Source organism: Rattus norvegicus, chromosome 13, assembly GCF_021556685.1.
Source record: "Rattus norvegicus strain SHRSP/BbbUtx chromosome 13, alternate assembly SHRSP_T2T, whole genome shotgun sequence".
NCBI lineage: Eukaryota > Metazoa > Chordata > Mammalia > Rodentia > Muridae > Rattus > Rattus norvegicus.
The window spans coordinates 79746869-79761330 of NC_141546.1; the positions used below are offsets into that span (position 1 = coordinate 79746869).

The window sequence follows — 14462 nt, forward strand, 5'->3', positions numbered from 1 at the left end:
CACTAGTTGCAATGAAATGTATAAGACAGCTTTATTTTTTATAGGTTGGGGAACCAATTAAATCACAAAGCCATTTGTTTATTCAGAAATATTTATTTGCCATGTAGCAGGATCTGTTTCGGCTACAGGAGATATCATTGTGGACATATAGAACTGTACCTTTGTGGAGCTCACATTTTACCTAGATATTTTAAACACATTTACTCTTGCCAGTTATGATAAGAAATATGTGTTAAACTATCACTAAATATGTGCACATAATCAATGCATACATACATTTAAATAAAGTTTTCATGCACAAACTCTATTGAAAGCAGGGTACCATTTTAACTGATATTTTTTGCTCTGTTTCATTCTCTTTTAACCTGTTATGTTTATATTTTCTCAGTGCTATGACAAGAGCAACTTAAGGAAGGGAAGATTTATTTTTTTGCTCACAGTTTAAGGGTGCAGTCCATCATGACAGAGAAGTCGTGGCATCTGGAAATGAATACAGCTCTAGATTGTCTCCAGTCACAAAGCAATGAGTGGCGATCACTGATGTTTGACTAGCTTTCACGATGAAATTTAGTGCAAGACCCCAGACCGTGTGTCTTAGTTAAGGTCCCATTGCTGTGAAGAGATACCAGGATCAAGGCAACACTTCTAAAGGCAAATTGGGCGTGGCTTACAGTTTCAGAGATTCAGTCTATTATCATCGGCAAACATGGCAGAGTGCAAGCAGGCATGGTACTGGAGGAGTCAAGAGTTCTACATCTTAACCTGCAAACAGTAGAGGGAGACTGACTTCTGCAGGCAGCCAGGAGGAGACTAGATTCCACACCGGGCAGTGCCTGAGCATAGGAGACCTGACAACCCACCCCCACAGTGACACACTTTCTCCAGCAAGGCTACACCTCCTAATAGTGCCATTCCCCATGGGTCAAGCATTTAAAACCATTAGTCTATGAAGGCTAAACCTATTCAAAATACCACACCATAGTTCTGTCTACATTTAGTCTCAGTTAGCACAATCTAGAAAAAAACATCTCTCCAAGACGATTCTAGACCCTTTCAAATTGACAATCAGTATAAACCTAGTCATAGTCAGTTCAATCGATTTTATGATCTAACAATGAGTCATGATCTGATTTGACACAGCACCCTGGCTGACTTGAATAGGATGGAAACAATTCAGCATATAACAATTCAAATACAAATAATTCAAATAATTCAAAGACAGGGAGAGGCTTCTGCACATGTGACAGCTACAGTTGTAGCTGCTGCTGCTGCACATGCTCAGTGTATAATTCAATGGCGAGGAAAAGGAAGTAGAGAAATGGAAGAAGATCTCTATCACTGTGGCTTGGCAGAAACCACCGAACTTCAGATGCAATTTCCCAAGATCCCCTTCACGTTGACCTTCCATCTGCTCCAACCCTTTGTTCTCTCTCCACAGGATGACAACCGAGTACCCAGGCCACTACGGCGAAGACATGGACATGATTTCCTATGACTATGATTTCTATATGAGAGGAGCAACAACCACTTTCTCTGCAGTGGAAAGGTGAGAGGGCCAACCCCTGTCCGGTGACCTCAGGGCTAGCGACTGTGTGCATTCACTGCTTGCTGGGGCCCTGACTGTGGACCTGATACCCCAATAGTCTATCTTTCCACTCAGTCAAGGATTGGCTGTGGGTTTGGTTAGGTGGCAGGATCCAGTGAGAAGTGAGAATTCTTGGAAACTTGCCTAACAAGGCAGTGTGACCTCCACAAGAAGGACAGACACCAACCTACTCGAGTACAACAGCAGCCTTGAACTTGGCATGGGCATTCCTTGATGTTCGAAACAATTTTTGCAGTCAAACTCAGACACCGATTGACATGACAAGGAAAGGTTGAGATGGCTGGAAGGGTATTCACTCTCAAATTGGAGCCCTTCTAGTCCTGTTACCTGTGTGTGTTCCCCACTTAGAATTGTAGGAAGGAAGAAAGGAAGAGGAGGTTTTCACAAGGAAGAACACACAAAATCCATTCTCTCCATACATTCAGTCTGGCATAACACAGACTAGACAACTTATAAAACTCAGAAATCTACTGTCCCAGAGACTGGGAACTTCAAGATCAAGGTAGCAGGAGATATGTAGTGAGGACTGATCTTTGCTTCGAAGACAGACCATCTCACTGTGTCCCCACACAGCTGAACTGAACCTAGTTCCAAAGGCACTAAAACCATTCCTGAGGACAGCATATTTTTGATATAATCAGCTCCCAACCCTTACCTCTTAGTACTACTTAGTGCTATGATTACATTGGACATTAGTTTGCAGCACACAGATTTCATAACAGATGTTAACATGCAGACCACAGTGTCTAACTAATCACAACTAAAAATGAAACGGGGGGAACCATTACGTGATGAAGTCAGAATCCTTAAGGGAAAAGACATCTAAATAACTTAAGAAAAACAGCACTCACTTGCACCTCGCCCCTGCTCCTCCCAGCATTCCTTTGTAGGCCTCTCTAGAGTAGGTTAAAACCATAAGAAAACAAGACTCAAAAATTCCTGTAGACATGATCATCATTGGGGATCTTGTGGTTATTCTATTAATTCATGGGAAACTATAGAGAAGTTCAAAAGTTAAGAGATGATTTGACTAACTTTAATCCAGTGATAATAATGTCACACAAAAATTAATTCCAGGAAGATTACCCCCACATGTTTTGCAAACCAAATAAAACAGAAAGTAAAACCTCAGTTGCTAACAGACTCTGAGCAACTTGAGTGCCGTTTCCTTTTGTGTACAGGCTTCCAAATGAAGTTGCATCTCACTTAGCTGCAGTTAACTTATTTATTAAGAAACACAAAGCTTAAAGGCACAAAAAAAGCTCTGGATGAGCACATTGTATGTACCAGGTTCTAGGTCCCAAGATTCTGGTTTCTCTACAGAACATCTCAGTTTCATATGTAGCCTGTTTCTGTTTGAGATGGGGTTTTAACTTACTTAGTTACCTGTTTTCTAAAAGCTGTGGTTGGATAAATACATCCTAATGAGGGGAACAACTGAGTGGTATACCACACAGTGAAAATATTTAAGAAGAGAGAGACCCAAGAACTCACAGAGTATAGAAATCCAATGTCATTGAATACCAAAGTGTCTGCCAAAGTTCAGAAAACTTTGTGCCCAGATCAAGTGTTCCTAAAGATTCCCGGGTTAAAGGGGACATTGGTTCTGAGTTTTCTGGTTAAAAATATAACAAAAAAATGGAAACTGTAAAGAATGAATGACTATCACTTAAAATTGGTGCTAAATAAATATTTTTTGGCAGTTAAAATGGCTGATTCTGTCTGACTTGGCAATGATTAGCTACATAAATTGTACAGAACCACTGAAGACAGAGGTATAGTGTCTCTGAATTATTTTAAAATGACTTCTGTCTCCCTCCAGATAAAAATAAAAGTAGCATACATAAAATTAGCAGGCCCATGTAGTTTTGATGCAATTAGTGGTTTGGAAATCCACAGTTTTAGTCTCTTTATTTCTGTCGAAGATGGGGTGCTCACCCCCAATCCCACTGGACAAATACCATCAGAGCAAGGACTTCCCTTCCCTTCCCTTCCCTTCCCTTCCATACAAAACTCACTTGTGTATGTCCCCTCCTGGAATGGTTTCTTACCCTGGGGCCAGATAATTCTCTGTTGCAAGAGCCTGTCCAGTGATTCTAGGTGTTAGCCTCATCCACCAAGTGCCACTGGTATCTATCTCCCTTCGGGGTGACAGGCAAAACTCTTTGCAGTCATTGCCAAATATATCATGGAGTCACTTAGCCCCTAGTTGAAAGCTACTGTCTGTCATGGGAAACAGAACCTGGCTAGTCCCCTTGATTCTTTCAGGATCAAGTCTAAATTTTTCTCAGTTTCCATTCACTGCCTCTCAAACCTCCATCACAGATGCCTGGCCACAGGCTCGTTCTTACCGTCTTCATGCGTAGATGCACGGGTCTTAGCTGTGGTCATTAAATTCACTTGGAAAACGCACAGCACTGGTGTGCTAATCCTCTCAAGTAAACCATATCCGCTGTGGATGACTTTACAGGAACGAATATCAATACACAACTCATTCCTTAAAGATGTTCCAGGGAATGCACTGCATAGGACAAGCTGGAAAAACAGGCTCAGAATGAGAAAGCCGGCCTTGACCTATTTGCTCACCATCCCCTTCCCCCCACTCAGAATAGCATGGTCATCCCCACATACTTCCCATTCAGAAACTGGATGCCAGCGCTGTCAGCCATCGGTGTTTAAGACTCAGGAATAAGCCTGTCAGGTTCAAAGAGAAGGAGGAGGAAGGACCGTGCTGTGGAAGAAAATGCTCAGTTGAATATGGATAAAGTAGTACCACACTTTATCGGGTTAAGGCCAAGAGCATGACAGTTGTATTCCCCCGGTGGCATTAAGGACACTTGGCAAGGGACACAGCATAGTACAAGAGAAAGACCAATTTTTGAGTCCAGCACCCTCAAAATCTGACATCATCACCTTTCACTGGTAATCCTTTAAAGCAAGTCTTATCACACTAAGCCTATTCCTCCATGTGCCCTATAACCAGCAACGGGCAATCTAACCTTACAGATTCATCAGTTCTCTGGGGACTTTATCAAAGTCTTCTGAGTTCAAGGTGAGAATCCCCACAGCTCCAAATCCTGCCAAAGCCCAGCAGTGCTTTTCCCCAGGAGCCATCTTTCTACACTCTCTAACTTTCCTCTTTTGGCTCTCCTCCTACAGGGATCGCCAGTGGAAGTTCATAATGTGCCGGATGACTGACTATGACTGTGAATTCGAAAACGTTTAGATTCGCCACGTACAGAAGTCCGGGTGAAGGGCAAGGGTCCTGAGGGTGTCATATCACATCTGCTAATATTAATTAGAACAACTGCACTTTTTTTTTGCTCTCTTCCCTGGGATGGGAGCTATAGTGTCAGCTGCCTAGGCCTTTGTCACCACGATCACACGTATAAATAAACCCACAATTAAGCCTTGTTTCTCCCTTTCAACACATTCCGAAACAAGCATCTCCAGTTGCTGATGACAGTTTCCTTGCATAGCACATGTACAGCTTACAGCCTGCTGCCCAGAGCACCTGTCCCAGCCTTGCTGGGCTCGCACTATTAACTCAGCTTCAGATTCAGCTTAATAAACTTGGAGGGGGAGGGGGAGGCGCTTGAGAGAGGTGGGGATAAAGGTTCTCTATAGCTAAGCCTGTTTGAATGACAACACCCAGAGATCTCACCTGGGGTGGTGGGAGCACTCTCTGTCTTGAGGGAACATGTACCTACTCTCTCCTTCCACAAGAGCCACATACACTTAGAAGTTCCAGTGAAGATCTATGTGCTTCAGAAGAGAGGGGACTTGGAGGTGAAAGGGGGAGTGGGAGGGGGGCTTGAGGACCTAGCTGAAAGATTTTAGGCTGAAAGAACTTCCTTGATTCAAAGACATATGTCAGTAGACCCAACAATGAGAATGAATATGAGGGCCAGGAAAACTTGTGGGAATCAGTCTCAAGACAGAAACAGAGAAAGAAAGAAAAGTGGATAGGACTCAGATTGGGAACCTGGGTAGACAGGAGTGGCAAGGGAAGAAGGGATCTTGGGTTATCCACAGTTTGAGACACATCCGGTGTTCGGCCATATCCCCAGAAGCCACAGAGATGTTGCTTACACGTCTCTAGATTGGTCCTGAGGTTCCTCCTCCCTTTCCCGTGGAGCATGAAAGTGTATTCTGCAGAGATAACACCATCTTTCCTCCCCCTGTAATATGTCCCTAGCCATTTGTACCTTCTTCTTTAAAAAAAAAATAAAGGTAACAATATTCACTGTGCTATAGATATCAAAGGCCAATTTGTGTCCCCTACGCTCCCCTTTTGATCATCCATGAACTCACTCTGAAAACACACGGTCACACTGTGATTGGGAGAAGGCTTGAAGACAATGGTGAGGGAGCCATGTGTGGTGATTGGAGGAATCTGACTATTAGAACACAAAGTGGCAAGTGGTCACCAAGTGGCAAGTGGTCACCTAAAGATCAGACAAAGGATGGAACTGTGTTTCTTTGGCTTTAAATCTAGCTGCTTTACCCAATATATCACATGACCCGATATGTCTCCTGAAATTGTAGCCATAGGGAACTCATACTTCCTTTACCTATATCACTTGTTCTTTTCTCAACTCTGCTACCCTTCCCTCATCTTCTCCTGGATAGGCCCAGAAAAGGTGCCAGATGGGCAAATCCCCAGTGGGGACACTTTGTATATACCCCAGGTAGGTGGCGAAATAGCACATTTCCATCAACAGTGGCTACATTTCCCTCAGTGAGCTCCCAGCTTTGGGATGGGCAAGACAGAACCGAAGATGGACTTCTTTGTCTTAATTCTTAAGAACTCTTTGATGAGGTCTTTCTGCTGAGTTTTGTTATTTCCTTGCTTCTGCTTCTCTGCAGTTTTAATTTATAATGAGAAGCTTCCTGGTGTCATTTTTCACAGAGGGTGCCATTAATATTTTAGCAATTGCAGTGCTGGTGCAGGATGACAACCAGGAAATGGCCTTAGTTGGGTTCATGTGGAGCCCAGCAGGAAGGGAGACAAACAGTGCAGATTGGTTCACTCCATAGCCACATCCGTGGTAGCAACAAGAGTTGGTAGGAGGATGGGATGTGGGGTGGAGAGGCCTGTGGCTGACGGAGCTGTCAGGCGACTGTGAAAAGCACAAGTCAAGGAAAGAACAGAAGGCCGTCCAGTAATAGGAGCCTGTGCCAGATGGAATAAAAGGGGCTTCTACAAAAAAAATCCCTTTGTGTCCAAGCCAAGGATCATGCCAGGAAAGACATCGTCAGTTTGGTCTGGATATGGATCATTTGCGTTTCTTATTATCTGTCAGTCAGCAAGAGCTGAAACTCCAAGTAAGGAACAAGTCCCAGACCTGACAAGGAGTCTTAGGTCTCATTGCTCCGTTCTTTCTACTAACCTTCTCTACTGTCTTGGACATGAAACCTGCATTTTCTAGCCAGCGGTCTAAAATGAAGTCATTTATCTAGGAATCTATCAGTGGTTCTCCGTCTTCCCAGTGCTGTGACCCTTTATTACAGTTCCTCATGTTGTGGTGACCCCCAACCACAACATTATTTTTATTGCTATCCCATAACCGTAATTTTGCTAGTGTTATGATTGTAATGTAAATAAATATTTGTTTTCCAATGGCCTTAGGTGGCCCCTGTGAAAGGTTGTTAGAATCCCCAAAATGTCATGACCGGTAAGTTGAGAACTGCTGATCTAGGTGATTGTTACATTTCTCGAAGTTCCAGAATCTTCTGAAATCTTTGCCATATGGTTGATAAAGGGATTCCTGAGGCATTTTCTCCTGGGGAAACAGCCTGGCACTATGGCTGAAGACATAGGTCCTATGCCAGAATCTGGCAGAACAGAGCTTTATAAGATTAGACAAATCTCCAAAGCCATGTTTTCCCATGGTCAATGACGAGAGAATCCCTTTCCCAGAAACCTCACAAGATGCTGCCAATTAGAACACAGTGAGCAGCAGAAGAGACACGAGATTCCCACTTGGCAGGACATCTGTGTGCTGGGGAAATAATAGTCAAAGCAGGCCAGTGAGGCAGAAAGGGGAAGCTGGAAGCTGAGTCCAGCATCACTGAACAAGCAGAAACGCTGAGGGCTATGGCTGTCACCCTGACTCTGTCACTTCCCAGCATCAGAGTCTTGGGCAAATCACCCACCTTTCTTGATTCCATTTCTTTATCTATAGAGATAATAATATTTGCATTATGGGCTCGTTAGGAAAATTAAATGCAATCAGATAATGATTGACATTGAAGACCCCAGTAAATGCCGTACCAGAAGTATTCCAGATGCATGCAGGGAATGTAACAAAGTGGGTAACTTGTTTATTTGTGCAGTAAAAAAAAATGCTAGTAAAGGTAGAAACGAATATTGAGTATCAGCCTTTCCTTAATGCCTCCAGAAGAATGCACTCTAATGAAGGAATTACAAAAAGAAGTAAAAGAAAGTAAGCGAGATGTAGAATTGTAGACCTGTCTGTCTTCTGCATAGATTCTTGTTCAAGGATTTTTCCTGGGGTCTAACTCCAAGCCTACGTAGTATCTTCTCTTACTCACCAAGCAAAATATTGTTCAGTGACGTCCATACTGATGTGGTTATTCACGTCATGGTGGTCCACAGAGTAGACTAACTGCATTCGCTTTCCTTATAAAGTTTCCTCTCCATTTTATTTAAATTAGTTCAGCTTAGTTCTGTTTATTGAAACCACACTGTTAAGGACTTGAACCTGAGTATCTTCCTGGAAGTTAATGAGGAGGGGCAAAGAGAGGTATTTGCAGAACGTGTGTATACTGACTAGATTTTATGTCAACTTGACCCAGGCTGAGGGAATCTCAATTGAGAAGAAGCCTCCATAGGATCAAGCTGTAAGCAAGTCTGAAAGGCATTTTCTTAATTAGTGATTGATGGGGAAGGCCCAGCCCATTGTGAGTGGGGACATATTTGTGGTCCAGGGTTCTATGCAAAAGCAGGTTGAAAAAGCCAGTAAATAAGCAGCACCCCTCCGTGGCCTCTGCCTTGGCTCCTGACTCCAGGTACCAGCCCTGACTGAGTTCAAGTCATTGTGAGGAATAATAAACTATTCACACACAGCCATGATTGTCATGAGACTTGCAGCTTTTCATAAGCTTAAATCTGAAGACCAACAAAAACTCTATTAATTGTAAAATGTACCCGAGAGAGACCACCGAGCTTGCCAACTACGCGCGCCCTCCATTCTGCGGCCTCCAGCTTTCCTCGCCATAGTACACTTTCAAGCTCAGCTCAGTAAGTCATACATACCAATGCATGCCTATCGGTGGCAAAGGCTGAATAGGAGGTTTGCACAGTGCAGAGCTGTGTGGCTCTGTGCATGAAGTGCTTGTCTAGCAGGTAGGAGGAAAAGAGCTCAGACTCTTAGAACCCCAGGAAGTGCTGTGCAGGTGTGGCTGCTTGCCTTTAATCCCAGCACTTGAGTGGCAGAAACAGGATTCCTGGAGCAAACTAGCTGGCTACAGAGGCTGGCATGGGCAAGATCTAGGGTCAGCAAGAGATCCTGCCTCATTGAAGTGGAGAAGAACAGAAGAAGAGACAAAACACCTACTTAAGACCTCCACGCACATGTGAGCCTACCCACATGTGAACACACATGCACACATGCATGTACACCATACATTAAAAAATCCGGAAGTACAAATCATGCTATTCCTTGGAATGAAACATTACTGTAGTGCCTTGTTTTGTATGTATCTTTCTTCCTTCCCCAATGAAAACAATTAACATTGTGTTGGCCATCAAAGGAAAAGTAATTCTAAATCTTACGGGACAAAAGCTGTCACTGGCTGCCAAGCAGTTTAGCCCTAGGCCTGTGTTCCAGCTGAAAGGTGACCAACTATATGCTTACCTCCTGGAAAGAATGAGATTATAAAAACCCAGACCCTCTCATCTTCCCAGCTGCCCAGTGGACTGTAAATATGCAGAATTTACCTGCCTCTTCCAACATTTCTCACCATCCCTGGGGAGAGCAGCACATATGCTCAGCCTGTCATGTGGCCAATGAGAAACCAACGTTTAAGGCAGTAACTAGAAATCCTGTCTCTGCTTCACCCAAGTTCAATTTCTGAGGACAGACTCTGATTCCTTATACCACTTTTCTACTCTCTTTCAAATCTAAAATCCTTCCCTGGGGCCTTTGGTCTGCTGTCCCCACCTTCTCTTCATCCGGAACATTCTCCTGTGTCTTGAAGGCACAGAGTAGATCTCACAGAGTATACATCCTTTCACAGAATAAAACAGCCCCATCCCAAACTACTGCGAACAAACTGAAATGCCCTGTTAACTTGAAGTTGTGCCACAGAGCCCTGCTAAGCACTAGACCCTACCACGAGGAACCTCTTCCCTCTGCTACTGACCTGTAAGCTTACACGCAGATGGAGCCTAGTGACCACTGTGAACGCTAACAGTCAGAACGTGAATCTAGATTGTTTTTACTGGGAAGCTCTATCAGGGTTCTAAACAACCAATCATTGAAAATGATTATCTACGCAATCTGGCCATCATGCGGTTTTATTAAGAGGCAAGGCATTGTAGGGGCCCTACAGTTCTGAGGCTCATCTCTTACTCTTCTCCAGCATTATTAAGTAATGATAATCATTCATTTTTACCCCTTTAAAAGCTAATCGCTAATGATGGGTGAGTGGGAAAATATGACTGTCACATATTTGGAAAGCATATACCACTATCCTAGATTATTGAATGTCATTTTTTTTTTCTTTTCTATTTTTCGGAGCTGGGGACCGAACCCAGGACCTTGTGCTTACTAGGCAAGCGCTCTACCACTGAGCTAAATCCCCAACCCCTTGAATGCCATTTTTTAATGAATTAAAAGTCATATTGAAAAGAGTATCTGAGCAGCCTTTGGTGGAGATGAGATGGAACTTCATTGGGTAATCCCCCAGTAGACTGTAGACGGAGGAACAATGGCCGACAGATAGTTGATACACAGTGAGAAGACATCTAAATTAACTGGATGTGTCTGTATCTTGGGGGAAGTTGGAGATAACGCCAGAGATGTATGAACGAGTGCCTGGGGAGACTGGAGGAAGGGGATTCTGGCAGAGTCTGGTGGAATACTGGCTCTGTGGAAGGAAAAGGATCTTCTTCTTTGTTTATTTTCTTGTAATACTGTTTGGTTTCACTTGGTTGTGTTTTGTTAAGACAGGATCTCACGCATCATTTGAGCTGCCCTCAAACTTGTGGTTCCTCTGCTCCCACATCCTGGTGTCTGCAGTTACAGGGGTGTGCCCGACTGGTAGACCGGAACTTTGAGGTTTTTTTCTTGGATATTTTATGTATTTACATTTCAAATTTTATCTCCTTTCCCCCTCTCTCATATCCCTTCCCCCTCCCCCTGCCTCTATGAGGGTGCTCCCACTCCCAACCACCCACTCCAACCTCAATGCCCTGGCATTACCCTACATTAGGGAAACGAGCCTTCACAGGACTAAGGGCTTTCCCTCCTATTGGTGCTGGACAATGCCATCCTCTGCTACATAGATAGATGGAGTCATGGGTCCCTCCATGTATACTCATTGATTGGTTGGCAGTTTAGTCCCTGGGAGCTCTGGTGGGATCTGGTTGGTTGATGTTGTTCTTCCTATGGTGTTGCAAACCCTTTCGGCTCCTTCAGTCTTTTCTCTAACTCCTCCATTGGAGTCCCCTTGTTCAGTCCAATGGTTAGCTGCAACCATCCTCATCTGTATCAGTAGGGCTCTGACAGAGCCTCTCAGGAGACACCCATATCTGGCTCCTGTCAGCAAGCACTTCTTGGCATTAGCAGGGCAGTCTCTGGATGACCTTTTCTTCAGTCCCTGTTCCACTCTTTGTCCCTGTATTTCCTCCCGTGAGTATTTTGTTCTCCCTTCTAAGAAGGAACGAAACATCCACATTTTGGTCTTCCTTCTTGGGATTCGTATGATCTGTGAATCTTTTTTTTTTTTTAGGTATTCCAAGCTTTTGGGCTAATATCCATTTGTCAGTGAGTGCATACCACGTGTGTTCTTTTGTGATTGGGTTACCTCACTCAGGATGATATTTTCTAGTTCCATCCATTTGCCTACGAATTTCATGTTGCACAGAGAAACATGAAAAAAAAGGGAGAAACTCTCATCCACAGGTTCTACCAAAGTCATCAACACTCACGGGCACCATTGCTGCATGCTATCTGTATGCCCAGTGCTGTCCCCACACCTCATGCATGGATTTATTCAACCCTGCTAACTCAAAGGAAATACTCACTTTACCTCACACATCTGAAGAGTAAAGTTCTTGAAAGCGAAGTGTTGGGCTAGGTGTCTGGGTTCTCATGGGGATCTCTGACTCAAAACCATAGCTCATCCCACAACCACATATCAGCCTCCTGTCACATCTGAAGTGTGCTTCATGGCTAGAGACTCCAGCACTATACAGGAGCCACATTAGTCAATGCATTAGGGTTTTGTGTCTGTGAGCCTCTTTGTTGGTAGACTCACGGGTGAGCTCATTAGCTAGTACTGGGTGGAAAGATGTTCTTGGAAGCCAAACACGCCCTGTGTCACACCTGTCTTTTCCCCCCACCACAAGAGAGCATGTCTTGCAGATTGGTTCCACTCACAGGCTTCCAGGAGGAAGGAACTGGAACTCTCTCGAAGTGTAAAAATGGTATGGCCTGTGCTGGGGACTTGACAAGGGGTAGGCAGGTTCTCACGGGCGAACCTTGAGAAAAAAAATCATGTACAAGAACAGAGAGGTTAAAAAAATTAGAAAACACAGAAAAGTGCACTCAGCCCTTCCCACACTGACAGTGTTCTAAACTGACGACGGAATCGGATGTGTCCTCTTATAAGGAATCACAGCAAGATGTCACTCATTAATCACTTCCGTGATTCCTGATTCAAACTGAAAGGGGCCAAAATACACATAGCACACCTTTTTATTTCTTGCAGAAAAAAATATTTTTTAAAATTCTAAACAAGGGAAGAAGGACTAAAACTCAGAAAGGTTACTGGATGACAGAAGGCTCTAGGCCATCAAGCACACGGGTGACCTTGTGCTGTTTCAGAGGTAGGAGGGTCTCTACAAGCAGGTAGATGGGTAACAACAGCCCAACCGGCAAAGGAAGAAGGGCCAGTAACTGAGTTGCTTGAGCGGGCTGGGGGCGGGGGTACTCGCCAACCTCTTGCCTCCTGCCTCCAGCTCTCAGGGAAATGAGTTACTCAAAACACAGGAACAGATCTAGCATGCAAATGCTCTGTAAATACTCCAAGTAGGAACACACATGTCCATACAGCCAGGAGTGCGGGCACACGTCTGTAACCTCGAACTCAGGAGGCTCAGAGATGAGTTTGAAGACAAGTTTGAAGACAGCCTAGGCTATATACTTGTTTCAAAAATAAATAAATACATACATACACACACACACACATACATACATACATACATATATACACACACAGGTAAATGCATGTATATACAAATGCATAACACATACATACATACCTTAAAGGATAATATAACCTGTCAAGTCCCTATCTGGTGGTTTAGTTAGTGGCAGGAGAAGGGAGCACATGCGTTATAGATGTTTGTGCCCCATGACCTAGCTGCCCTCCCATCTATCATAGCATCTACAGAAAGGTAGGCATAGTGCCAGTTCAAAAGCAAACTCCCAGATCCTTGAAGCAGGAGGTAACCTGCCCAAACTCACACACTAGTGTGAGTTGACTTGAACGTAAGCCAAGTGGTTCTCAAAGCTTATCTGTTTCCAGTTTGAAGCTGAAGGTTTCCTCTGGGAAGAGAGAGTGGTACTGTTTGAAACTGCTTTGTAGTTCCATGGCTGAACATGCAATAGGAAAAAATGATTGACACGCTTATTTTAATACTGTAAATGTTTTCCAGAGAGAGAGAGAGAGAGAGAGAGAGAGAGAGAGAGAGAAACAGAGAGAGAAACAGAGACAGAGACAGAGACAGAGACGAAGCTGGTATGGTGAGGTTATTAGGAGAATGTTGCTTGAGGTTTACAGAGCCAGCTGGGTGGTCTGCAAACCAGAGGGATACTCCCCTAGTGTTTCTCATTCACCCAGACCTTGCCTAGCACATCAATACTGGAGCAATTCAACATCTTCAGTGGTGGTTCTCTGATTGTCTGCCTTCTAAAATGATTTCTGATAAGAAATGAGAGACTCAGTGTGACCCAGACAAGCAGAATGAAATGAATACAGTGATTGCCTTTGCCTGACTCCTGGGCCCTCTGCACAGACTCATGGCCTTGTTCAGCTTTGCAGTGTACGCTCTGGGAATCTTTCTGCCTAGGGAATCCATGTGCTCAATAGACTCTACCGTCTTCTTAGCTGATGAGACCTCAGGACATTCAGTCCTTTGGCGGAAATGTGCTGTTCTGTCAATCAAAGCTCTATCCATTCTTGTTCCATGATGTCTCCTTGAGCTTATCTTGAGCACACAGGCTACCTACATCATAAACCACATTGATGGCTTGTATTTGGTAGCTATAATGGATTCTAGACATGTAAATTTATTACCTTTAATTTTCAGCAAAAGAACCTAAAGAAGGGAAATAACACACTCCTGTTCTATTAGACACTGTGAACAGTTCTCTCACTAAGTAAGAAAAGGCAAGGAAACTTACAATAGTGTAACCTTAAAGTCCTTTCCCATGGGGCCATTCTCTATGGCCATTGATGAAGTTCCCCTGAGGTCATGGGCAGCTTTGTCCACACTGGCATCAGTGAAATCAGAGTAGGTCTTTCTCCCATGGCTCTGGAAATACATAACAAATGATAATGATGATGGTAACTGATTGCTTTTGTACATAAAGGAATCTCA

General features: G+C 43.8%; 1 protein-coding gene and 1 long non-coding RNA gene across 5 annotated transcripts in view; one reads left to right on the forward strand and one right to left on the reverse strand.

Moving 5' to 3' along the window:
- Dpt (dermatopontin) overlaps positions 1-5864 on the forward strand; it is a 28411-nt gene extending 22547 nt beyond the window's left edge. For both annotated transcript variants that reach the window (NM_001401366.1, NM_001401367.1), the window contains 2 exon segments: positions 1439-1546; positions 4766-5864. In NM_001401366.1, coding sequence (NP_001388295.1) covers positions 1439-1546; positions 4766-4832 — 175 coding nt within the window. In that variant the 3' untranslated portion in view covers positions 4833-5864.
- The window catches only part of LOC102546371 (uncharacterized), an 82510-nt gene continuing 68121 nt past the window's right edge, over positions 74-14462 (reverse strand). The window contains exons 2-6 of one of the 3 annotated variants that reach the window (XR_015635584.1): positions 14266-14396; positions 12238-12338; positions 4238-4337; positions 3958-4141; positions 74-612 (exon numbers count right to left, since the gene is read on the reverse strand). This is a non-coding gene — a long non-coding RNA (uncharacterized LOC102546371). Of the gene's footprint in view, positions 613-3957; positions 4142-4237; positions 4338-12237; positions 12339-14265; positions 14397-14462 lie in introns of those variants that run through there. The other 2 variants (XR_015635582.1, XR_015635583.1) reach the window with 2 other exon arrangements.